Source organism: Pogona vitticeps, chromosome 3, assembly GCF_051106095.1.
Source record: "Pogona vitticeps strain Pit_001003342236 chromosome 3, PviZW2.1, whole genome shotgun sequence".
Classification (NCBI taxonomy): domain Eukaryota; kingdom Metazoa; phylum Chordata; class Lepidosauria; order Squamata; family Agamidae; genus Pogona; species Pogona vitticeps.
This window is the reverse complement of record NC_135785.1, coordinates 199,138,285-199,165,901: the sequence shown is the minus strand read 5'-3', so window position 1 is coordinate 199,165,901 and position 27,617 is coordinate 199,138,285. Positions and strand designations below refer to the sequence as shown.

The following is a 27,617-nucleotide window of genomic DNA, read 5'->3' as shown; positions in this document are numbered from 1 at the left end:
TTGTGTTTTTCCTGGTTTTTCCTCTGTGCCCGATTCCCATAACTGGCTGAGAGCAAAGATGATGAGAAATGCTTAGCTCTGTGATGTCAGTAGGACACAGGATACCTTGTACAAGGCATCTCTTGTTTTGTCCTAAAATAGATCCATAATATGGCTGTCCATAACATCTTGCTCTGACTTAAATTAGGGACGCTGAAAGGTCCGTACTGGGTGTGGGCCACACGTATCTGTGCGACCCCAGCCAACATGCAGCTTTTAGTGCAGATACATCTACACTCTTACTACACACATTCATTCCAGTGTTCCCATCTTCCCAAATAAATTATTGTTTACCCATCACTATTAGCAGTGATTAAATGGAAATCTTGGAGGACAGGGAATAGAAGGTATCCCCCCACACACACACATTCACATACACAAGTTCATCAGCTGGGCTGCAGGGAAACATGGCTGGGGGCCCATCTGCTTTAGGAGCTACACAGGGAGCAGCCAAGAGCTACTAGCTGTGTACTTTTGCCTTAAGGTAGTCCAGATTTTTTTTTTCCACCAAGGATAATTAAATTTTTATCCAATAATGTATTCTTCTCCTGGACCATATTCCATAGAAGTGAATTGACCATTTCAATCTTTAAAATGTTTAAACAATTTTCTAGATCTTTCCATTCAGCTGACTGTATCTGGGATAGAGTAATAATAAAAAATTATTGTAGTTCTATGTATCACTGAAGCTTAAATATAGGACTCCTGGACTCTATTTGATTATGAAAGCAGAAATTTCCTTTTTAAAGCATACGGGAATTTTAAAAGCAACTCACTGTCAGAAAGACTGGCAACCACTGGGAAAGAAAGAACACCATAATTCTGAAATGTTACTTTACATTTAGATATAAAAATGGCCCCATTGTCCTGAAGCAGAAAAGAAAATACATGATTCTGTTTCTTAAAAAACCATATGCTCAGCTTTTGCCTATTTTGAGGCATAAATTGTCACAATCAATTCTAGATTTTCTAACAAGCAGGATCAATCAACTTTGGTTAATGAAGGCAATTGTTTCTCCATTTCTTAACTGTCATCACTGAGTGATCCAACAGCATGGTTCACTTGGGAGTTTGCCTTTCAGCAGCCTGCAAATGATTCCAGTTGTCTGTTAAGCCATCCACTGCCTGCATATAAGAAGGCCAGACAATCTTTATAGTTGGGGTTTCCCAGAAATCCAAGACTAGCATGCCAAAATCTTGACCATGTTCAAGCTGTCATTTCTTCTTCTTTCTTTTTTTAAAAATACATCTGATACGTTTTGCAAAAAGAGCACACAGGAGCTATAACTGTATCCTGCTGATTCAACTGGTGTCTGCCCTCTCTCGGGTTTAGCCTATCACAATACTCACAGCACTCCAAAAGAGGGTACAAGCATGAAGGAGCTGTTAGAGAGCAAGGAAGACTAGGGAGTTGAGGGTGGGCTAAAGTTGAAGGGATCAGTCGGGAGAGTCCAGGAAAAGGTTGCAAGAGATGCAACTGTAGCAGAAACTGAATGTTTGACAACCAACCAATTGTGTTCAAAATTTGAAAATAAACTTCAGTGTTTTAATCACTATCTGAGTCTATTTGCTTGGGAGAACTGTTGAATTCCAGCCATACACCTATAGAGCATAGAAAACACAGTGTTGTCCTTGGGTGGATCTCCTTTATTTCCTTTAGAAGCCCCAGGGTTTGTTTTGGGAAAAGATAAGTAAATTGAAGGAGAGGAACTCCAGGAAAAAAAGAAGTGACTACCAAAGATACATGCAGGCACATCATATACTATTGATTCAATATAATGTCACAGCACATTGACATGGGACTGTGCACACTGCAATATTCAACTTTCCCACTATAGTTGCTCACTGGTCCAGCTAGTAATTTTTGAAGTGGGAATTCCCTAAATGCTGGAAGACATCGAATTGTTATAGGAAGACTATGTTGCCAACCTTTCATTTAGCCAGAGGGTGGGAATGAGAAACAATGGAAGTAATAGGCATGCTTATTCAAATAAAGCAAGGAGCGAAAACCAGATTGACAGGGAACCAAAAGAACCAATGAAGGCTGAAAAAGAAAAAGAAAACAGGGATGAAGCCAGGCTAGACCAGAAGACTTTATTCCTCAGCCCATCTACACTGCTGAAGGGAAAAGCAAGTGTGTGTGCCTTGGCTGCCTGCTCCACACATTACAGACCCATGAGAGGACATCAGGATATGGCATTTGATTCCTATGTGGGGACAAACAGAGCCACAAAGTTTTGGGCAACATGCTCTGGATTTGAGGTACAGAGATTGTGTCCAGAAGTCCCCTCTCTGCATGGAGGTGCGGACATAGGCCAAGCATGTCAGGTAGGCAGGAAATCCAGCATGTTCTCGCTCCAAGATCGGGGAAGAGGTGCTGTCCATTCTGCTCCACATACAACAGCTCCAGGAGTGATTACTGCATGGCGTTCTTCAGTGAAATATGAGGCACAGAATTATTAATAATAATTACTTCCCATCAAATTGATTCTGAGTTTCTGACTTATGGTGACCCTTCTCAGGCCTCCCTAGATACAGAATATTCAGAGGAACTCTGGGACTATGTGGGTTGCCCAAGGCCACACAGTCTGCTTATTCTCCTGCAAGGCTCAGTAAGGGGGCTTGAACTCTTGACCTGCTGTGAGGGGTTGCAGAGGCACATCTGTAGTGAGCTGTCTGGTCCCAACCCACTGGTAGCAAGCAGCAAGGGTGAGTTGCCTCAGGATCAGGTCAACTGGAGAGTGCTGCAGAAGAGAGAGTGCCGTGATGAGAGGTTGCTGGGGGAGGCAGGGTCAAAGGGGAATAAAAGTAGGACTGGGAAAGGGTGGCCCCCTATCTTAGAAGAAGAGGCTGTTTGGGAGGATGGCAGAGGTTGTTGTCCCTCTCCAGGTTTATTGGCTTGCAACAGGAGCCAGGAACCGGAGACTCCAGTCATGTGCTTGGACGAGACTATGTTAGCCTGGGTACTGCTGCAGCTCTGGAGAGGTAAGTAAGGGAAGGGACTGGGAGAGAGAAGTGGCAGAGACTGAGTTCTTGAGCTCATTTGTACAAGTCTTCTCTAAAAGGGCTGTGTCCCGGACCTAAGTTCTTTCCTCCTTTCTGCCTTCCAAAACATGGACTCTGGGGGAATTCCAGTGAAACTAGCCAAGCTCCAAGCTGAAAAGTCATCTAAAGACAGCAACTTGACCCTATGGGACTGGAGGGGAAAAGACAGAAGGAACGGCTGCTGTGACTCAAATAAAAACTGATATGAGTCCAGAAGCTGAGATGGAGCCCGTGGAGTTATTAACAGGGAACCCCGGCTCTGCTGGTGAGGGGACTGGCAGGGTGTGCACTTGCTCACTAAGCTATCCCATCAGCTACAGAATTATTGCAAAAAATCCAAAAGAGGATTAACTGTTCCACCAAAGATGGAGGCAACAGTCTGCCTGTGGCAGGCTTAATTACCAGCAGATGGTGTTATTGATCCAGGAGGGATACAGTATGTGTTAAAGAAATTCACCAAAGAAAAAAAATGAAATCAAATTTGATTAAGAAGTACCTGTACCTACATTTGTAAAAGATGGTTTCTGAAGACTAGGCTAAGCACTCAGTTATCTTTTTTTTTTAATGGAAAGAGCAAGCAAAAAGTATCTTAGTGGTCTCTTTCTACAGCCTCAGACAAAACTGTCAATAGTTTGTGTGTCTTCAATTTCAGCTGAAAGAGAAAGAAAAATGGAGGCAAACTGAAGCATTTATTAAGGAAAAGCTGAGGTAGCAGCAAACGCTAAACTAGTAAGAAAAAGGCTGGAGGGAAGATTGGTTAAAGAAACAAGAGAAAGCAGTAGAGCGTGGAAAGGAAACTGTGAGGGACAGAGGAAGTGGCATGAGAAACAAAGATGCCATTCAGGAAGTGGAGAAATTGATTTGATTTATACATAATTTAAGGTTTACTTTGACCAATGGGTGGATCTAAATTGTGACACATCCATGCTACCTAGAGGCTTTGACAAAAGGATGCAATGTCCTTCAGTTTTCTGAAGTTAAATATGTTCTGTCCTGTATTTGGCATTGTTGGAACCTGTAGCTCCTGTATAGACTTGAAAAACACAGTGAGCTTAACACTTCTTCATCTCTGCCAAGGACTCCAGTTGACTTCACTTAAAACACTCCAAAGACATGCTGCTTTGAGAAGGAAAATGCAATAAATCATAATCCAGAAGCCAAGAGTTCTTTAATGCATTTCACAGCTGATATGCAGCTGTTCAGTGGAGAAAAAGAGTATTGAACATCTCCGAGGCCTTCCAATACTCAAGAAGATGATAAAATTGGGGTCAGCCAACTGCAGAGACACATTTCCATTTGTAGAGAAAAATTATTCTGTTAACTGAAACTCTTTCTGGTTTGTCCGCTGGTTTAATTAGTAAAAGAAAAGAAAGGTTCCCTGAATCAGAACCGGGATGGCTCTCAGCAATATGTTGAACTATCTCCAACAAAGTAAAATACACATTAAAGAATCGCATTCCATGTATCCAACTCTATCTCCCAAACACAATTGCTACAAACCTCAAACTCCTAATCAACCAAACGTATGAGGGGATAAGAGGCAGGCAGGCAGAGATAAACAATACATTCTTCCCCACCTCAGATTTTAATCTGAGATAGAGATGAATTGGGGGTGACAGGAGTTTATAAACCTTCCACCTTTCCTGAGACAAAGCTTTATCAGCTCCTTAAACTCGGCAAGCTTCAGCAGCATCTTGATTTTTTTTCCAGATTGACCTTTTAGATTGCGCTGCTTGGAATTCTCCAAACAGCAGGGCTTCTTTCGATAGGTTTTATCCTCAAATAATCCAAAATATGTGATCCAGAAAGCTGCTAATATGTATGCATGAAAAAATAAAGCAGACTTCTTTATGTTTCTGCATCTGTGTATCAACAGATCCATCAATTAGGGATGTGCACAAGTTTAATCTTGCTTGTGTCTATTTCACGTGTTTATCACTAGATCCATTGTGCTCCCACATGGACTTTACACAGAATGGTCCTTTAAAATTTGCTGAAATTTAGTAATTAGAGAAAATATGTGTATATAAAGTACTTGCAAGATGGTGGGAAGACTCTCATGTTTTTCTTCTAAATACTTGCCACTAGCAGTGGTTAACACAGAGGGATGATGCTATGAGGGTAGCACAGCTAGTGCCCTCCTAACAAGGAGCTTACCTCCTCCACTTCATTCCCTATTTCTGTACTCCAGTTATTAATCAAAGGAAATGTATTTTTCACATATCAATAGCAAAATATGGTACAGTTTTAGAAGAGGTAAACATGTTAGTTGTGCAAGCATATGAGGCAAAAGAAAAAAGAAGAAAAAAGCATTGTGGCACTTTAAAGACTTATTATATTTTAATGTAAGCTTTTGTACACTTTCGTACCTCACTTCTTCATACATATGAAGTGGAAAACAGAGATTAACACCATAAAACATTCATGCTGGACTCTTAAAGAGTCAGTGGTGTCTGTTTGCATTTCATATGTGCCATAATTTATGACTTCTGTTTGGTATTTAGTTCTGTAAACATTCCAGCAAGAGACACAAAACCAGGCAAAAACAGAGAGAGAGAAAGAAAAGAAATTTAAAGGCCAACTGTAAGTAGTAACATGATTAAAGTAAACAACATGAACAATGTATATTGAGATGACAGAGTATACCTTTGAGTCTTGTTCTAAAATTTGGATCTGGTAGTTGCGAAGGAAAAAACAGTAGAAAACAGCATAATTTAGTAATGACTAAAGTAACTTTGACTGATATTCAATCTATTTATATGGGTATCCATCATGTGAATAAATTTTATCTCAGCTTTTCTCTCTGTTTTCTTGTTCTGTAGCGATTCTTTTCCAATATTGTAACTTCCATATCTTGAGAAGAGTGTTCTGGTAGACAGAAGTGGTTTGAGGCAGGTTTCTGTATATTGCAATTTCGTATGTCTGATTTATGTTGATTCATTCTTTTGCATAGCGATTGTCCTGTTTCTCCTATGTAGAGTGCAGAAGGGTGCAGCTGGCAAAAGATGGCATAGATCATATTAGCTAAGGAACAAGTAAAGGTGCCCTTGATTTTCTATGTGACAATGGTAGGCCTTGTAAATGTGTTGCCAGAATAAATTTGAGGGCAGAGTTGGCATCTCAGTTTGTAGCAGGGTTTTGTCCCCATGTCTGTGTCAGTGTTTGGACTGTTGTGTGTTAGTAGCTGCTTGAGATTCAGGGATTGTCTGTTAGCAATTCAGACAAAATTTGCTTAGGCTGACAATTTTAGCAAGAATTATTTTCTTTTTTTCCTTAACAAGCAGAACACAACTTGATTAATAATTACCCTTATATCAACTACAACTTACGTTAACCCTTTCCAGGGTTTTCTAGGTATAAAGTACTCAAAATTGGTCTACCACTTCCTTCTTCTGGGGACGCACCACCTGAAATTGAAGCAGAGACACTTTAATTAATGGCAGTCTGCCACTGCTGGTGGTGTTAATCCCCATTTTGCTGAAGGAGTGACAGAAACAGATACTGACAACTGAAATAATTTTTCTAGTCTTAAAGATGTCAAAGCGTTTTGATTTTTGATTTTCTTCTTTCTGCTGAAACAGACAAATGTGGCTACCCCTCTGAAAGCTGTCTGACGATAGTAACTCTTTCCTGGCTGCGTACCAAAATATAGCATCCAGGCCTAGTACCTTTTAGTCAATGGTGCCACATATTGTCAGAGCTAAATCCATTAGCCTCCAATTTTAACAGCCTACCAATATTTTTCTGGCAATGCCACTCCTAATGCATGTGGCTGTTACTGCAGGTATTGTGAATGCTGCTACAGCTTGACATCGGAGACATGACACTTACCCTTAGTCTCAGAAGATTATATGGGGACATTACATTCTTTCCCCTCAAACAATCCTCTCCACAACCATTGAGTACCACTGACCACTGAGTACTATGGCTGCCTCAGGTATAATCCCCAAAAGCAGTAAAGTGAAGATAGTGCAATAACTTCTCTTAGAATATATCTATGGTCCTCCACGAAGCACCAGGACTGAGTGTGACAATGCATTCCCTGGTTGGAAATTAAAAGAATCGTTAAGCATGCTTTCTCCACTGCCTCCCCTTACCTGCCATCATTTTTCCATTTAGAGAAAGCTTGGGAATGCTTGTGGAAAGTTCGGCATTAAATTTAAGCAGCTAGAAAACAAGGAACTAACAAAAATTCTTTTCTCCATTCTGAGACTGCTCCAAAGCCTCAGAACCAGCCAGTTTTGCCTCAAGCTGCTTCAGATTTACCATGTAACTAGAGGTGAACTGAAGTCTTCCACAACGTGGACATTTGCTTCTAGTCCCAAGACTTTTGTAAATTGTGTACATGTGCCTCTTGCACATACCTTTATATATTCACAATTCATGTAACATTGTTTTACTTATAAATGTCCTTTTTCTGTAAGATTAGAAGTACAACATTCAATTGTTCCAAATCAAATCCTTACGACAGGCTTCTGTCTATTGTGGCATAAAATCTCTGAAGACCTCCATTGATCTTTGTGATGCTACTGCAAAACTGGTATACTTTCAATGCTTTAGCACAGTGGTTCTTAACCTTTGTTACTCAGGTGTTTTTGAACTGCAACTCCCAGAAACCTCAGCCAGCAGAACTGATGGTGAAGGCTTCTGGGAGTTGCAGTCCAAAAACATTTGAGTCATTTCGTTTAGTCGTTTAGTCGTGTCCGACTCTTTGTGACCCCATCGACCAGAGCACGCCGGGCCCTCCTATCTTCCACTGCCTCCCGGAGTTGTGTCAAATTCATGTTGGTTGCTCCGCAGACACTGTCCAGCCATCTCATCCTCGGTCGTCCCCTTCTCCTCTTGCCATCACACTTTCCCAACATCAAGGTTTTTTTCCAAGGAGTCTTCTCTTCTCATGAGATGGCCAAAGTACTGGAGCCTCAGCTTCAGGATCTGTCCTTCCAGTGAGCACTCAGGGTTGATTTCCTTTAGAATTGATAAGTTTGTTCTCCTTGCAGTCCAGGGGATTCTCAAGAGCCTCCTCCAGCACCACAATTCAAAGGCATCAATTCTTCGGCGGTCTGCTTTCTTTATGATTCAGCTCTCACTTCCATACATCACAACAGGAAAAACCATAGCTTTGACTATTCGGACTTTCGTTGGCAATGTGATGTTTCTGCTTTTTAAGATCTGTCAAGATTTGTCATCACTTTCCTCCCAAGAAGCAGGCGTCTTTTAATTTCATGGCTGCTGTCTCCATCTGCAGTTATCATGGAGCCCAGGAAGATAAAATCTGCCACTGCCTCCATATCTTCCCCTTCTATTTCCCAGGAGGTGGTGGGACCAGTGGCCATGATCTTAGTTTTTTTGATGTTGAGTTTCAGACCGTTTTTTGCACTCTCCTCTTTCACCCTCATTACAAGGTTCTTTAATTTCTCCTCACTTTCTGCCATCAGAGTGGTATCATCTGCATATCAGAGGTTGTTGATATTTCCTCCGGCAATCTTAATTCTGGCTTGGGATTCCTCCAGTCCAGCCTTCCGCATGATGTATTCTGCATATAAGTTAAATAAGCAGGGAGACAATATACAGCCTTGTCGTACTCCTTTCCCAATTTTGAACCAATCAGTTGTTCCATATCCAGTTCTAACTGTTGCTTCCTGTCCCACATATAGGTTTCTCAGGAGATAAATAAGGTGGTCAGGCACTCCCATTTCTTTAAGAACTTGCCATAGTTTGCTGTGGTCGACACAGTCAAAGGCTTTTGCATAATCAATGAAGCAGAAGTAGATATATTTCTGGAACTCTCTGGCTTTCTCCATAATCCAGCGCAGGTTAGCAATTTGGTCTCTAGTTCCTCTGCCTCTTCGGAATCCAGCTTGTACTTCTGGGAGTTCTCGGTCCACATATTGCTGAAGCCTACCTTGTAGGATTTTGAGCATAACCTTGCTAGCATGTGAAATGAGTGCAATTGTACAATAGTTGGAGCATTCTTTGGCACTGCCATTCTTTGGGATTGGGATGTAGACTGATCTTTTCCAATCCTCTGGCTACTGTTGGGTTTTCCAAACTTGCTGGCATATTGAATGTAGCACCTTAATAGCATCATCTTTCAAGATTTTAAATAGTTCAACTGGAATGCCATCACCTCCACTGGCCTTGTTGTTAGCCAGGCTTTCTAAGGCCCACTTGACTTCACTCTCCAGGATGTCTGGCTCAAGGTCAGCAACTACATTGTAACTTTCCCTATCTCCCTTGCATTTTGCTTCCCTTCTCTCTGCTATTTCTAAGGCCTCATTGGCCAGCCACTTTGCTTTCTTACATTTCCTTTTCTTTGGGATGGTTTTTGTTGCTGCCTCCTGGACAATGTTACGAGCTTTTGTCCAAAGTTCTTCAGGCACTCTGTCCACCAAATCTAGTTCCTTAAATCTGTTCTTTACTTCCACTGTGTATTCATAAGGGATTTGGTTTAGGTTATACCTGAGTGGCCCAGTGGTTTTTCCTACTCTCTTCAGTCTAAGCTTGAATTTTGCTATGAGAAGCTGGTGATCAGAGCCGCAGTCAGCTCCAGGTCTTGTTTTTGCTGACTGCATAGAGCTTCTCCATCTTTGGCTGCAGAGAATTTAATCAATCTGATTTCGATATTGCCCATCTGGTGATTTCCATGTATAGAGTCGCCTCTTGTGTTGTTGGAAAAGAGTATTTGTGATCACCAGCTTATTCTCTTGACAAAACTCTATTAGCCTTTTTCCTGCTTCATTCTGAACTCCAAGGCCAAACTTCCCTGTTGTTCCTTTTATCTCTTGGCTCCCTACTTTAGCATTCCAGTCCCCTAGAATGAGCAGAACATCTTTCTTTGGTGTCAGTTCTAGAAGGTGTTGTAAATCTTCATAAAATTGTTCAATTTCAGTCTCCTCCGCAATGCTGGTTGGTGCATAAACTTGGATTATTGTGATGTTGAAAGGTCTGCCTTGGATTCGTATTGACATCATTCTATCATTTTAGAGATTGTATCCCATTACAGCTTTTCCCAGTCTTTTGTTGACTATGAGGGCCACTCCATTCCTTCTACGGGATTCTTGCCCACAATAGTAGATATGATAATAATCTGAGTTGAACTCACCCATTCCTGTCCATTTTAGTTCACTGATGCCCAGGATGTCGATGTTTATTCTTGCCATCTCCTGTTTGAACACCTCCACCTTCCCAAGGTTCATAGATCTTACATTCCAGGTTCCTATGCAGTATTTTTCTTTGCAGCATTGGACTTTCCTTTCACTTCTAGGCACATCCACAGCTGAGCGTCCTTTCGGCTTTGGCCCAACCACTTCATTAGCTCTGGAGTTACTTGTACTTGTCCTCTGCTCTTCCTCAGTAGCATGTTGGACGCCTTCCGACCTGAGGAGCCCATCTTCCAGCGTCGTATCTTTTAGCCTTTTGTTTCTGATCATGGGGCGTTCTTGGCAAAGATACTGGAGTGGCTTGCCATTTCCTACTCCAGGTGGATTGTTTTTAGTCGGAACCCTCCACTATGTCCTGTCCATCTTGGGTGTCCCTGCACGGCATAGCCCATAGCTTCTCTGAGTTACTCAAGCCCCTTCGCCACGACAAGGCAGCAATCCATGAAGGGGGAGTTGCAGTCCAAAAACATTTGAGTAACAAAGGTTAAGAACCAGTGCTTTAGCACTTTATTTTCTATCTCTCAAAGCTCTGAATTTTAAAGATTTGTGTTTCTTTCATTAATTAATTCATTCATTTGGTTTGAAGGCCAGTTTTGGGGGGACAGCACAACATAAAACTAAATTCTTATAAAGCAATATATGTTTTTTTACATTTCGACATTTCCAATTCGAAAGTAGCTTGTGTTCAATCACATATCCAAGGTTAAATAGTATTAAGGGATTGTGGTAGATGAGAATGGAAATAAGCTGCATAGGTCACAGAATTGGGCCCTCAGTGTAACTATGCACTTAGGGCCAGAGTATATGCTGAATTCTCACTGTTAACAGGCTAATTCCACTTACAGCAACAACAGAATTCCCTGCTGCTATTTAAGCCAGTAATATCCTGAAGTAAGTGGATGTATGAGGTCCTTCTCTCAAGCTGTCCTGTCCCTTTAGGAGTCAGGGAAGCCAGCCTGCATTTTGCCTTACAGCTACCTGAACATCTTACAGCCCAAAGCACTTTAATGTAGTGATGTTTTTGTCTGACATGACATTGAACAGAAGACATTAGGAATTCATATACAGTGTGTGTGAGGGAGGAAGTACTTGAAGCATGCCACCCAACTTCTCCCCTATGATGTTTTCCTTTCCTTTCTCGTTTCCCTTCAGTAAGCTATATGGTTTTAGGATCCAGAACTACAACAATAGAACACTACTGTGTTTTCTTAAAATACTTTTTTTTAAGACTGGGGGTGCATATTTTATTACCATAAACTTTTCTCCCCCTCTTTTTAAGGAAGGGGGGTTTAACCTTTGAAGTGAAAGTATGGATAAAAGAAACAGATTTCATTTTAGTGAAGACACTTCTTACTCTTGCTATGGTGTTCTTCCCCCCTTCCTCCCACCTCCGCCTTTTAATGTCACTTCAGCAGCTAGTGCAGCTGGATGTTCATCATGCATTTAAAACTGCACAGATCAAAAGATGGCTGTGAAGATTTCACAATAAAAATTACTGGTGCGAACTGTGGGATGAATGTAGATAATTTTCCCACAGTACTAAATGGCATTTTGTCTTCTCTGTCGAAAGCCGTTAATCAAAGCGTACTTTGCTGTACAGCAGTGCACATTGATTGCCCAGAGGCTTCTGGCTCTCAAGCGAAAGAGAGTTGCTATGGGAATCAAGAGGGCACTTGGAGACAGGATCCAGCACTTGGCGCTCTCCCTTCCGTGGCTGGTAGAGTCACAGGAATGAAAGTGTGTGTATGGGGGGGGGGGAGGAAGGAATGGAAAGGAGGTGGCAGAGAGGCAGGGAAATGCATGCATGCTAGAAGAGGAAGGGTTGTAGCAGCAAACTGTAGAATGGAGACAAGCAAAGACGTGGATGCACTAAGCAACAGTGGCTCTGCTGAGGTTGGCCGGGCTGCCTTCCTGCTGTAGAGTTAACCTAACAAAACTACTGCTAAGTTTGATCATAACAGATCTTCAGAAAGATGGGATCCAACTCATCAACGTATCGGCCCAAGTGTGTTTATTTGAATATTGATGGAAGAATTCAGAAGGTACTTTTAAAATATATATATTTTATTGTAGCTACTGTCTTTATTTCCTTACATTTCATTCACTGTTTAGCTTTTTCCTCCTATCTGGTATTGTGAGCTGTCATTGCATCCTCTCTGAACTACAACTGTTTCTGCTGTTTGCGAATGCAAAGTTCCTAAGGAGTTTGGTGATTCTATGCCAGTTCTTCTGTCAGCAGACCATAGTTTCACTGCAAATGTTACATATATAAACACACACACACACACACACACACACACACACACACACATACATACACACACACACACATATATATAATATATACACACACATATACATATACATATACATATATATACATATACATATACATACATATATATACACACACACACACACACACACACACACACACACACATATATATATACATATACATATACATATACATATACATATACATACATACATATGTGTATGTGTGTGGTGTGTGTGTGTATATGTGTGTGCCTTAGAAAGACAGATTTTTAAGTAGTCTGGGAACATAAAAGGAATTCCTAATTACAGTATGTTGCATTACTTTCTGATAATGTGTGTTATTACTATTTTCAAGGTGGTTTCTATATGTAAAGATGAGAGAGAGAGAGAGAGAATTCAACTTCTACTGTTAACTTTCATTATCATTTGTAGTAGAAGTATAGTCTTGGTACAGTATAAAAGTTATCAAACAGAAAAATTGAATCTGTCACCTAGGTAGGCAAAATTACAGGTATTCAATTTATGCACATATGAGCTCTCCAGCTTTTGATCTCCATCCATCTGCAATGGAGGATAATTCATGGAAATGTGGCTTGAATTTTCTAAATAAAAGCTGTATTTTCTAAGCCATGGTATCACCCATGCCCTTTTCGCTGCTACAGAAAGAAGAAACAGTTCATTCGCCTGATGTGTATCTTGTTCTCTTGATGTTTTGATAATCTAATGTTACAAACCTATACACCCCTAGCCATGAGTAAACACCACAGAACTCGTTAGGACTTACTTTCGAGGAGATATACATTGGGTTCTGCTGTAATAGGCTTCCCAGGTGCACTTTTTGTTTGTGAACACTCAAGATGTAATAGCATCACTGGTGTTATAATTATTCTGCTTTGTAAAGGAATATGTGAGTGATAGGCTTGCTTTCCAGAGATAACCTGGACTGGAATGTGGAAAACAGCAGGCACACAAAGTTGCATGCTATTGTTAGGGACTCACAACAACAGCAAAAATAACAAATTGAAAATAAATGCCTTGTCATTTAAAATACTGAGATGAGGGAGGAGGAACATTTAAAAATGTTGTCATACCTTGCAAAAAGAGAGGGTATGTGTTTATCCCAAATTACTATTGAAGGCTAATTTAGAGGTAAATGGAAAACATGCAATTCCCCTCTTCCCATATGGGACAAAAGAAAATGGGTGATATCATGGCTTGGAATATACAGATGAAAAAAAATCACACCACTTAAGTCAGAGTTCGATCAATGATCTTCCATTGCTTGTGGAGGCAATGATTAATAGTTCTCATGCAATTCATATCTAATTGGTTGCCATGATGTCATGCATTCCATATATATGGCAGTAGAACAACCATTACTATCCACAAAGCAAGCTGATTTACATCTTCCCTGGTAAAGAAGCTTCTGAAGTGGCACTGGGACTCTTTTATTAGTAAAAGATTTTCCCTCTCAAATCATGGTCTATCTTTAACTTCCCTTTTTGCTCTTTCCTTTTTGCTGATTTTCATTGGCTTCCAGTTTGTTTCCAAGAACAGCAAGTGTTGCCATCACTTTCAAAGCACTAAGCAATGTGGGACCGGAATATTTACAGGGCTGCTTTTCCCTGCATGATCATGCCTACTTACTGTAGTCATCAGCATAGGCTTCTGTTCCTTGTACCATCAAATATTCAGCTGGTGGCAAGGCAACTGCTATGGAGGCCAGATCCGGCCTTTCCATATCTGGCATCCATACTGTGGAACTTAATTTCTCATGGAACCCCTACTGGCCCACTTTTGCTTGGCACCTGGACATCTTGTTAGGCTATTTTCCATATTCTGACTTTGGTTTGGTTTCAAGGTTTTTTTCTCCCCACTTCTGCCCAGTTTCATGATGTTTGCAGATGTGATTTGTAGTTGTTGTTTACTGAATGTTGGTTGGTTTTATTCTTCCTGATTTTTTTAATTGTTCTTTTGCTTTGAAATTATGTTTTGTAAGCCTCGCTGAGAAGATGGCAAGGCCAAAAGGCAAGATAGAATTGTTTTCATTCACAAAAAGGAACATGAATTTTCCAAATAGTAGTAATTACAATTCAGGAAACTGTATTTTCCCAGAACTCAGCATCATTGTTGACAGGAAAGATTCAGCTTCTAAAGAATAGTGATGTTATCTTAAGGGGTAGTATTTTGAATTCTCGTATCGTATTTCCCTGAAAATAAGACAGGGTCTTATATTACTTTTTGCTCCAAAAAGGCATTAGGGCTTATTTTCAGGGGATGTTTTATTTTACAGTCATGTCATCTTCTTCTGGTTGCTGCACAATGCTGCACAATGGTGGAGGGCGGTGTTTCACTTAACTAGGGCTTGTTTTTGGGGTAGGGCTTATATTACGAGCATCCTGAAAAACCATACTAGGGCTTATTTTCAGGTTAGGTCTTATTTTCGGGAAAACAGGGTAGGATGTGTTGAGCATTGCATTTCTTAAACAAAGCTAAGAAGAAAGACTACCTTAATGTCCTTTGACCACATGGTCACATACTGTGAATGGTTAGTAGCTTATTCTTACTGCCAGAGTCTAGACACATGCTTAAAGCAATGATAACGTAATATAGTTATGTCTCCACTTTTTGTTAGTTTCTTGCTATGATTGCTTGAGACCTGCAGAAGTTATAAGATGAATCGCATTGGAAGCAGCCAAAGGTTCTCATTTAGGGTGTGATCACACCAGGCAAATGACATACGTTTATGTACATTTTGACATATTGAACATTCCCCCAATTTTTTTTTTAGGCAGCCACACAGCAATAATGGTGGCCACCTGCCCCAGTGACTTGGCTTTGGAAATGAAGCAATAGGGTCGTGCATACATGTCATACTGCTAAGGAATAAATCAATACATCATTGGAACAAAACAACAGAAGCCTCCCGGTGAGGGAAAATGTTCCGCAGTTACACAGCTGGCTGGGAAAATGATTCGTTAATATCCGTGCATCATGAGACCACAAATTTATGCAACGATCTAACAGGGTTATAACTAGGGAACACTAGCCTGGTGTGACTGTGGCCTTAGATGGGAAATAGCTGGCAGCCACACAGAGAACTTGGACTGCCTGGTGAGAGTAGGGATGGGTCTTTAGTATTTAAATGAAGACCTCAAACATGAAAGAGGCTATCTTAGATATAATTCATGTTCTTCTGGCAATTGCCAAAAGCAAGAGCCTCTAAACAAGAATGATTCATACTTATGAAAGAGAATTACACAAAGTTTCATGTTCCGTATTCTCTCTTTTGTGTTAACTTTTGGTGCCATGTTACGCTTTGTTTGCAATTTTTTGCCTCTATTTACTTGCTTGCTTTTCTCTGTTTTTGGAAGAGGGGGCTGTATGTATGTGTGGTGCTTTCCCTGTTTGATTATTTTTTGAAAGTTATTTGGTTACTCTACTGTGTTTTATTCTGTTTCAGGTGTAAATTTGGAGGAGATGGAAGGGATGTTTTGTTTGCTTCTGAGGGGGTATGTGAGCCAGGCTGGTGGGCTTTGTAACTGTGCTAGTGTGACATTAGGCACTGTGGGTGGTTGTTTTCATTGGTTAGGCACAGCTTGGGGCATTTCTCTCTTGCTGTCCTTGGTGCTGTGTTGTTTTTGACTGCTTTGGTGAGTTGGTACCTCTTTATGCCAGACACCCAGTGTTGCTCCTTTGCCTTTCATCCTATTGTTCTGCCCACGCCCAACACTCCTGTACTGAGTGTTGGTAATGAACTCATACTGTTTTCTCTTTCCTACATTTTCAGTGCTTTACCGCTTTTTAAATTGCTTGGTGAATGAGTGATATATTTTTATAGGTCTGGTGATAACAACTTTTCTTTCTCGAGCATTGTTGCCTGCTTTTGGAGTAAATTAATTCTGCGTTGCATTTTACCTCTCTGATCTTTTGGAGTAGTTCTTAAGGGTTCTGTAGGACTTAATTTGGACTAACAGCAGGGAACGGGGATGATGAGACCTGAAGCAAAAGAACATTAAAGAGGTTGTTCTCTTCGTGCAAAACAAAAGGAGCAGCACAATAACAATATGAAAACTAAACAGGCATACCCACCCCTGACACAACCCAAAATGACAAAAGTACAAACATTTTCACCATGCACATTGCTAGTTGATAGGGCAACGGCAAAGAGTAGAATTCAGATTAAAGACATTGCTGGGCATACTTTGTAGGACCATGGATAGTTCCAAAGCAGGCTAAAGACTCAGCAACAGCAGACCTGACTTAATATTTTACCCCAGTGGTTCTCAAACTTGGGTCCTGAGATGTCCTTGGACTGCAACTCCCAGAAATCCTGTCCAAGACAATAAATGGTGAAGGCTTCTGGAAATTGCAATCCAAGAATATCTGGGGAACCCAGTTTGAGAGCCACTGCCTCTACACCAAGGGTATAAAGGTCTTCCAGATATTTGGGAGGTTGTCTACAATATCCATCAACTGTAGCCTACATAGCCAATGATGAGAGAACATGGAATCTGCTATTCAGAAATAGTCCATCCCTGCCTTATACACTGCTAGAATCCTTGATATCTGAATGAAGTTCCACTGCTCCTTGGTGAAGAGTCCTTGGTGGCTCTTCTCTGACATAGAGCACATACTTCTCCAGTGTTCTACAGTTTCTTGGCAGGACCTCATATCACAGACAAGGAGAAATCACTGAATACGATGTTTTGAACAGTTGCTAAGAATGGAACTCCAGCCCCGTGACTGAGCTGTCTGGCCTGCTGCCCAGTTGGTGTATGTCTTAGAGACCTTCTTCTTTCCTTGTGGAGCAGTGCTTCAACTGTGGCACTACAGTCAAAGATTCTCCTCATGGCCTGTCTTCGATCCTGATGGGCTCAGGTAGCTGGCTCAGACTTCCATCCTTCTGAGGTTGGTAAGTTGAGTGCCCAGATTGCTGGGAGGGAGGGCAATGCGCAGCCTGCACAATTAAACTGTAAACTGCCCAGAAAGTGCTTTAGGTGTTATGGGATGGTATATAAGCAGCACACTTTGTTTTTTGCTTTGATTCCTCATCACATCCTGCTTAGACGGTTCATCTAGGGCCAGACCCATCAAGCGTTAACAACATTGCTTGTTCTGTCAACACCTGTATCAATAAATAATTTCTATTTGGTTCTTTTAAAATGAGAAAAAAAAGGTACTTTTAAATTATTTGTCATGCTGCCTGGGGACAGGGAAGCAGTAGATAATTTTCCAAGCTATTTCTACACTACAGAGGCACTCTGATACCGTATCTTCCAGGATGGCAAATGTGTCTTTGCTGGGGACTGAAGACAACATTGCTCCTTATTCTACACAGGTTTCTGACTCACTAATAAGCCACTTACCAATTTTACAAGTTCCTTGAATCAATTCAAAGTAGTTTAAAACAATGCAAACCTGCAACGTCTGCTCATGGAACACAAACACACTTGTTTCAAGACAGGTGTTGAAGTGGACAAGTACAAATAGTGGTCAGGTGATTTGGCCCTAGCTGCTCTTTGGTCATCCATGAACTTTAAGCATGCCCACAAACCTTCCTATGGGAGCCATTGAGCTGGTGCCAATGTAACATGGATGAGCAACACGATGTTGTCTGGCATGTGCAAGTCCTTGCCAATTCTAGAGGAAGACACAGGCATCCTTTCAGAATCACTTCAGTGAAAGTGACTTCTACATTTGCAGTCACATCATCCTCTATTTTTTGCTTGCATAAGATCTGCCAAGCCCAGGGTAAGGTACCAAGACATCTCTGCCTTCCTAAAAGGTGATCAGGAGGAGAAACTGAGGCAATATATTTGTGAAGACTTTCATGGCCGGGATCTAATGGTTGTTGTGGGTTTTTCGGGCTCTTTGGCCGTGTTCTGAAGGTTGTTCTTCCTGACGTTTCGCCAGTCTCTGTGGCCAGCATCTTCAGAGGACTGGAATAGGAACTCTGTCCATGCTCTGTGGAGATCCTACTCCAGTCCTCTGAAGATGCCAGCCACAGAGACTGGCGAAATGTCAGGAAGAACAACTTTCAGAACACGGCCAAATAGCCTGAAAAACCCACAATAACCAAACAGGCAATCCTGCCTGTATGTTGTCCTTCCCCTGTACTCTGGACCTGAAAAGGCACCAGAGGAGGGATGATATAGGTGGACCTTCCAACTGTTTTTAAACCTTCCAATAAGGCTGACCCTACCATAAGGTCATGAAATAAAGTTACCTTAGGCAGGAGATCTAGGAGGTCAAGAAACTGTTATTTAATTTATTATATTATTATTTTTACTTCCAAGCAAGTGAGTTGTTAGAGTTTCAACCTCAGATGACACAATAACCCAATTAACTTCATTGTACCTTGAACTGGAACAGTAAATGCTGTTTGCTGATGTGTGTCAAGCAATAAAATACCAAGTTAGCTTTGCTCCAGTTTTGGCACTTGCAATGCATTTAACTATCTTATTATATTTGAAGGGGCTTTCTAAAGAGTAACACATCAAAACCACTCTAGCTGCTGGTCCTTCGACTGATGAATAATTACAAATAATTTAAATAAAGAAATAAACGTTATAATATCCCTGTGCTTTTATCACCAGCGAAAGGAGTTGTCTGAATTCTGTTAAAAACAAACTATTCTGGATAACTAAATAGATATATAGAAAACCTTTCCAGAATCTTGACTCCATGATTCCTAACATGTAGGAAAGTATTTTGGAGAGTCTTCGCACAAGGCCTTCCAGAGTGACTCCTCCTAAATGTCTCTGAATCTGATAGGGTGAAAAGTAGACGTGGGGTTTTCAGTTTTTTTTTTCACTACTAATACCATAATTCTCAATTCTGTTTGTTTGTTTGTTTGTTTGTTTGTTTTAAACCTGCCTTTTTCCTTCCAAAATCTCCAAGGTGGCTTACAACAATTAAAATAAACTAATAGTGAGTAGAGATAGGCATTAATTAAAAGATGGTGATTTGTTTGGTCAAGGCTGATGAATCTAGAATATCAAATTCATGATTTTTCCCCCTGAGGAATCAATACATTGGTTTATTAATTTGATTTTGCCTTTAAGACCCCATACAATGCCCCCATAGAGAACCCAAAATCACAGAAAAGTGTCCCATGACACTCCTCTACAAGCCCTACAAGTTTGGTAAAGTTGCAATTTTGGATGTCCAAGTTACACCCCACAAATACCCCCCCCCCAGGAATTGTACCCCAGGCACTTAGTGTCACCAAAATTGAAGAGAAGATACACCCAAGAAAGCTCCCTTTAGCACCAAACCCTTCTTCACCAAACTGAAAAAGATTGTAGAAGAGAGTCATGGGAAGCTTCCCTGCAATTCTGGTGTCTCTGGGTGCCTGGGGGAACTCTACTGGGAGGGGGGCTGTGTGTGAGTATATAACTTGAATGTCTGAAACCCAATCTTCAACAAATATGGAGCAATTGTAGAGGAGAGCCAGAGGAAGCTTCTCTGCAATTTTAGTGATTCTAGCTGCTTTGGAGCCATTTTACAGCCAAATGAATTGACAAATCAAAAATTGTTAAAATTTATTGATTTATATTCTTCAGGGGCATTGATTCCTATGACTACAAATCAACAAATTAGCAGTTTTTGATTAACTTTGCTATTCATTTTTCAGTTTGTACCCATCTCTAACAATGAGTATATTCACATATAATAAGGAGTAAAGGATCAATAAATACACCAGAAAACATAAACAATACCAATACACGTTCAATGCAGTAATGTACAACAATCCATTTTTAAAAACCTCACTCAGCAGCCATTTACTCAGGGAAAGTTTGCGTGAAGAGAAAGGTCTTCACCTGCTTACAGAAGCACAGTAAAGATGGGACCAGTCTTGCCTCCTGTGGGAGGGAGTTCCAGAGTCTAGGAGCAGCAATTGAGAGCGCCCTCTCCCGTATCCCTACCAAAAACACCTGTGAAGGTGGCAGGACTGAAAGGAAGGTACCACCTCATCATCATAACACTCAAGGAGGCTCATAAAGGGGTATGCGGTCCTTGAGATAGCTTAGGCCCAAGGAGCATTCTTTTAGAGTAGGAGGCTTTCTTTCTTTCTTTCTTTCTTTCTTTCTTTCTTTCTTTCTTTCTTTCTTTCTTTCTTTCTTTCTTTCTTATTTATTTATTTATTTATTTATTTATTTATTTATTTATTTATTTATTTATTTGATTTATATCCCGCCCATCTCATATATTGTACCACTCTGGGTGGCTTGGGTGGAGCTCAGCCTAGCTAAGCCTCAGAGCTTTCTAATTTAAGCCTTTCTCTCAGATATAAACAATAAGTTGTTTGTTGGGTATCTCTAAGGTAGATAGAACTCATGATCGCTCTCTAAAGAGCATTTTGCATTGCTGAACCAAGGAGAAAACCCACTGCCAGAAAAGACACTATAACATCTAATACAGAGGCTTCCTGCACAGACATTATTCATTTCATTTGTCAGTAATGAAATTCTTTCTGTGTGGTGCTTGCAGGGCGGTAGGGAAAGTCTGGGAAATGGGGAATAGAAAATGGAATCAATATCATTTAATCAGAGTTGAGTTCAGGGTAATGCAGGAAATTATTTTCCCCTATACATATTACGTAAAGATATAATTAGAAGAACACGAGCCTTCATTTTCCAAAGAACACGGTTTCTGGAGAGATCTCATTAAGGGAATGTGAGGCTATCCCTCGACTCAACCCTGCAGTGAGGTAAAACCCTCATTATACCATTATCCTATGAATCTGAAAGGATTCTGTTTCAAACCACAAGCCCCACTAGCTTGATGCATCGCAACAGACTCAGACATACATTGGGACATGTGCACAGTTTACAAATGAATAATGAAGATAAAATGAGAGGACATTAATAGAGTATGAATCCAATTAGAAGACAGCTCACTGACCAGCTGCATTAGCTAGTCCAATTGACTCTTAAATGAAAATGGTTAAACGACAAGTTACTTGTTTAAAGATATGTTTAGAGCTAGCAAACAAGCCTTGTGGAGCAGATTTATAAAGGGATTGTGTCTTTCCAATGCTCTCTTCAGGAGCCCTAATGCAGTTCCCACACACACCTCCATGACACCTCCTTGCCATGCACCACCCCCAAACAAGTACTTTTCAATAATCTCTGTGGCTGAAGGTAGCAGTTGGGAGTTTGATTCCCCATTGTGCCTCCTTGAGAGGGACTGGACTTGATGATTCATAGGGTCCCTTCCAGCTCTGGAGTTCTAAGATTATTATTTTAAAAAAAATCACTCCAGAACTCTCTCACAACTCTAGGGAGCATAAGAAGAACTCATCAGTCCCCTTTCCCATGAGCTGTTCTAGTTCTGGGGAGCCTTTTTTGTTTGTTTTCAAATTTTATAGTGATTTCTGATTTTGAATCACTATATGATTTTGAATCACTGGTTTTGGTTTTGAAAAAAAATGCTTCTCCTTATAATATCTCAAAGATATGGGTGAAAGACTGGCAAAATTGTGCCTTACTAGCTCACTAGAAGGAGTGAGGGGTTTTCCTTTTTCAGTTTTGAAATTAAAATGGCAGTGGTGATGTGGGGATCTAAACTGGACCTTTGAACATCACCCATTCCTTCTTCAGTAGGAGCAAGGACTACTGTGTCATTTTCTCCCACCAGAATGGGCCATAAACCAGACCCTAAAAGTCTAATTCAGTATTTTAAACACCACACTTTGTAACAAAAACACAGTCAAGTGGGAAATTTGGGAACCATATTTAGCTAGCTGAAGAAATCAGTCTTTGGAAAGTGATCATTAAGAGTATTCAATTCTTAAAAAAAAAAAAAAACTCGGGTTTGTCAATGTGGGATATTGTGTTTATGTATCCATAATTGAAAATACTGTATCAGGAAATTGCTCAATATTGCTGCACAATATTGTGCCCATGCTGTCATCAGGAAAAAAAAGGATGCCAAGCTTTACGTAGCAAAGGGCAGCCTGAATGTTGACAGCACAAATGGCAGCAGCCAAGATGGTCTATAGGAGTGGTCCCCAACCTTGGGCTTCCAGATATTCTTGGACTTCAACTCCCAGAAATCCTGGCCAGCAGAGGTAGTGGTGAAGGGTTCTGGGAGTTGTAGTCCAAGAACATCTGGAGGCCCAAAGTTGGGGACCACTGGTGTATAGGATACCCTCTTGTGCTCACTACCATTTGCAAATGTTGAAAAACAGCTAAGACTATTTTTTTTATTTATTTATTTATTTATTTATTTATTTATTTATTTATTTATTTATTTATTTATTTATCGTATTTATACCCCACCTATCTAGTCATTTCGACCACTCTAGGCAGCTATTGCTTTGTGTTTGGATGAGTTGTTTTTTCAGTCAGCTTCTCGGATTTTCCTTTGCTTCGTGTCACTTTGTGAACGGTGTTGATCCAAAGTCCAGTTTCAAAGTTACAATTTTTTGTTTGAGGTGTCCCTATTTTTAGAATTCCCTTGTAGAATCTTGATTTGACTTGCCAGAACAAGCTCATTGCTGCACTCTCATGCAGCAATAATGCGGATGTTTGTGTGTTGGTTGACTGTTGAAGGATTTGATTTCTTCTTCTCAAGTGATGCATCTTTAAGAATTCCCCAGAATAACAGTGCCTGTCTCCTACTAATATATAGGCCCCAAATCCAGAGCAAGACAACTATTTTGGTTCTTCCCAATGCATGATGTTTATGGATCATGCAGTGGGGAGGAAAGGTTCCAAACATGTGTGGCTTCATTCTTGTGTATTACCACTCACCTGTGTCTCTCCACCCAGACACATGGAGAAGCACATCAGCATTAATGGTCTTCCAAAATACATACTCAGACATAAGCATGGCAATCTGAATCCTAAATTATTAAAAGACTATAGCCAAATGGTTAATAGGTACTCAAAAACTAGGGTTATTGGTTGGACAGTAAACAGTTCCCAATGACCACTTCTTGAAGTAAAATGTAGTTGATTTAAGTGAAATTTGAACTGCAGACATCTGCTCACTGAATGGTTTCCTAAAATAGTAGCTCAGGGGATTGATGTCTTCAAATCTGTGAGAAATGAGCTATGTTTCTAGAAGGTGAGCAACATGGTTTTTGAAGTCAGCCATTTAGGGATGATTGGTGGAATCAAAAGTAAGGCATTCAGTATTTATATGCAATAACGACAAGTAAATAATAGCATGGTAAGACTTTAGTGTAAAAATGTAGGGTAGTAGCATAGCCTGGGTTCACATGTGTAACATGTAGAATTACCAGGTCAATATCTTTCCATTCCCTGAGGCTCCAGAACTAAAATGTGTGGTGAAGGGTTCGGCCCTTCTGATGTCACAGGAGGTGGCGCCTTGTGTTGTGGCTACAACATAACATACTAGTACATGCATGCATAAAATGGATTCCCTGCACAACTTCCCTTCACCAATGCCACACATGCCAAAAACAAACAAGATCCTTCAAATTTAGCCAGGGAGCCCTGACACCAATTGTGGGAGAGATGAGTGCCTACCTATTAGAGCTACCCCACACAATAAAATGAAAATTTCTTCTTGTGAATTACTACTCACCTGTGTCTCTCCACCCAGACACATGGAGAAGCACAACAGGTCCTTGAGACATTGACTGAGATCTGCAGACACAGATAACATGTGAAGGGGGTTGCTATCTATGGGGCTTATAGTTCCCAAGGTTTATGGACCTGCATGTACATTCAAGGTGAAAGTTTGCTACGAACAAGGACTATTTAAGCATATCCCTTGCTGACTGCAGCTTTCAAGTTTGAATGAGTCATTGCAGGTGGAATGCTACTTGAAACACCAAGCTATTCAATGGAGTCAGTTCCCATACTAAGCTGTCATCATCAAGTGTACAATACAGTATAGTACAGATGCAGGTGTGTGAGACAACTGTTCCTTTGCATAATTTTTTCCATACTATTTTAAGTGGCATGGGAATAGTAGTTTCATGAAAGTGTGACAAAATCCAAACTTGGAAAGCTACATTTTGTGCTACAATTCCTTGAATCCAACAATCGGCATGAGAAGTGTAGTTCAAAAAAGTAACTTTTGTGAAGTACACCTTGTGGGGAAAAAAACACCTGTTAATGATCCTTAGGGACCTTTTCCTTGGAGAAATGAAATTCGTGTGACCCTTGGTGAATGGGAATTACCATTAAACCAATCCAAGTCTGAGTATTCTGCACTTGAATTTAATGAATATATGAGAGGGGAGACTGAAGATGAGCCTGTGAGTTTCACTTCACTTACATTGCTGGGTTTTTAAATCAGAATTCAGACATAACATGTTGCCAACTAACACTTCAGTGGCATTTGTTCCCTGCCAAAGAAATGGATAAAATGTCATTACTTTCCAGAAAGAACAAGGATGACATGTCATTTCTTGCTTGTTTAAAGAATAATAGTTTCTTGCCATTATCAGTGTCTTCTGGGGGTGGAAGGAAGGAATCTGCGATATAAAGATCACAGTGCAGGACAGAAAGAGGAAAGGTAATACATCGGTGTAGGGGGATGTCCTACGTGTAGGCGAGCTAGCTCCAGGGGCAACACCTGCACTGAGCAGGGCACCTATAGAAACACACAGAGACCTACTTTTTATTTTTATTTATTTATTAGATTTCTATCCCGCCCTTTTAGACAAAGTCTACTCCGGGCAGGTTCCATTAAACATTGTAAACTAATACAATTCAAAACAGTAGTGATTAGTAATGCTTAGTAATGCTCAAGATGGGAAAACCGAAAATTATAATAAAAATAAAGTCAGGTATTGACAGGAGGGAAGAGCCAAGTTTTTAATTGGCTCTTGAAAATGCTCAGCGAGGGAGCCAGGCGGATCACTGATGGGAGGCTATTCCAGAGCCGAGGGGCCACTGGGGAGAAGGCCCGGATTCTTGTTCTTTCTCTCTGGGCCTCTCTTGACATTAGGCCCCTCAACCGTCCCTCCGGCTATGGCGAGTGATTCAGGTAGATCTAGGTGGAAGAAGGCGATCGAGGCCTTTATATGTCATCATCAACACTTTGAAGTCAATGAGGAAGCGAATGGACAGCCAGTGCAAGACAGCCAGAGTGGGAGAGATATGCTGGTACTTTCTCACCCCACTAAGGAGTCTGGCCGGCGCATTCTGCACCATTTGAAGCTTCCGCATCAATTTCAAAGGTAGCCCCATGTAGAGCACATTACAGTGGTCTAATCTTGAGATGTCAAGTGCATGAACCAGAGTGGTGAGGGCCCCGCCATCAAGACAGGATTGCAGCTGGGCAATCCGCCACAGATGGAAATAGGCAGAGCGGGCCATTGATGCCACCTGGGTTTCCATGGTAAGCGCCAGGTCCAGATGTATCCCCAAGCTGCGCACCACACTCTTTGCAGTGAGAGTCATCCCCCCCCAAAGAGAGGGAGTTTCCCAAGCCACCAAATGGAGGGGCTGCCTACCCTCAAGACCTCCGTCTTGTCCGGGTTCAACCTCAATCCATTCAGCTGCATCCATTGCAGCACAGCCTCCAGACTGCGCTGAAGGGACAGAACGGCATCCACTGAGGTAGGTGAAAAGGAGATGTAGAGCTGGGTGTCATCAGCATACTGATGGCACCAAATACAGGCTCACCAATTAAGTAAGCCTAGTGGAAAGAGATAATCAAGCCAACAGTTCAAAACTCAAGCTAAGCCATTAGCATCAGAAACAAAATTGAGAGTTGAAGAAGGACCCAAAAATTTTCATTGAAAGTATTTTCCAGTATTATTGTTTTAATTACATAGGAGTCCCATTAACATGTTAAGAATGTGTAATGTGATAAGTTGTTTTGGTGGGCTGAGTAACGCTAACAACAGTGACCTAGCTAGTGTCTTAAACACTGACTGAAATCCTGCTAGTGTAAGTTCTGTGGTGTAAAGCTGGTGATGCCATCAGCCGAGGCAATTTTTTTGAAAATTAAACACTGCCTCTCACCAGCTGAAATTTTCTGTAATTAAAAACTCTCCTCTCCTGTCCTACAGCCCCCACGGGGTTCTTCGTAATGAAGGGGAATCAAGGGATTAGCAGGACTGGGGGGTGCCAGGAGATGGGAGAATCAATTTCCTCGGGTACAAAGAACCATGAAGACTATTTTCCAGGTGGAATTGAAAAGACTCATTAGAGCGTGTTGTTATTGACTTTCAAAAGCGAACTCTTCCATTCATATCCTGAGATGAATATCAAAATGCAGTGAGTGTTTTATGAATCACAGTGTTTACATAGGCTACTTGCAAAGCCCCAATTTTAGAGAAAACTAACAAACTGTTATTAAACCACAATACAGTATCAACATTTGTAGAATAATAAAGTTATATGTGGCTTGGTTTTACTTAGTTATCATCCCTTATTGCTTGGGAAAAAGGAAACATCTGCTAAATACATGATGTATCCCAGTTTTGGTCTTAATTAACTAGGCTAACTATCTGACTTCCATTTGTTCCCAATTAAATTGCCATATCGTACTTATCTTGCATTCATTTTGTTGGATGATAATTGATTTCAAGGCTCAATGGCCCAGCACATTTTAGAAGTTCAGTTGAAGTGCAACAGCAATAACATCAGATCCCCACTGATTGCATTCACCGGCATTAGCCAATTAGTAACATTCTGTCAGCCTGTCTTTTTGATTTGACAGTTCCTCGCACTACTGTTCACTGCAATTTGTTTGTTTGTTTGCTAAGATTTCAGGCAGGTCTGAACCTAGTTTATCTAGCCAACAATAAAATATGGTTCCTCATATTTTTATTGTAGTTGAATTCTATTTGCCTCTGTCATTAACAGAGGACAACCCCATATTTTTAAAATGGTCTTCATATTGAAAGGTTATATTGCAAAGCAAAGCATGCTGCTTATATACCGCCCCATAGTGCTTCAGCACTCTCTGGGCGCTTTACAAGTTAATTATGCAGGCTACACATTGCCTCCCCAGCAAGCTGGGTACTCATTTTACCGACCTCGGAAGGACAGAAGGCTGAGTTAACCTTGAGCAGGCTACCTGGGCTTGAACCCCAGGTCGTGAACACAGTTTTGGCTGCAGTACAGCGGTTTAACCACTGCGCCACAAGGC

At 40.9% G+C, this 27,617-nt stretch overlaps 1 protein-coding gene across 2 annotated transcripts in view; it reads left to right on the top strand.

Moving 5' to 3' along the window:
- Positions 1-11,673: 11,673 nt before the first annotated feature.
- Positions 11,674-27,617, top strand: part of PDE9A (phosphodiesterase 9A) — a 99,243-nt gene continuing 83,299 nt past the window's right edge. For both annotated transcript variants that reach the window (XM_020783937.3, XM_020783938.3), the window contains exon 1: positions 11,674-12,289. In XM_020783937.3, coding sequence (XP_020639596.3) covers positions 12,221-12,289 — 69 coding nt within the window. In that variant the 5' untranslated portion in view covers positions 11,674-12,220. The remainder of the gene's footprint in view (positions 12,290-27,617) is intronic.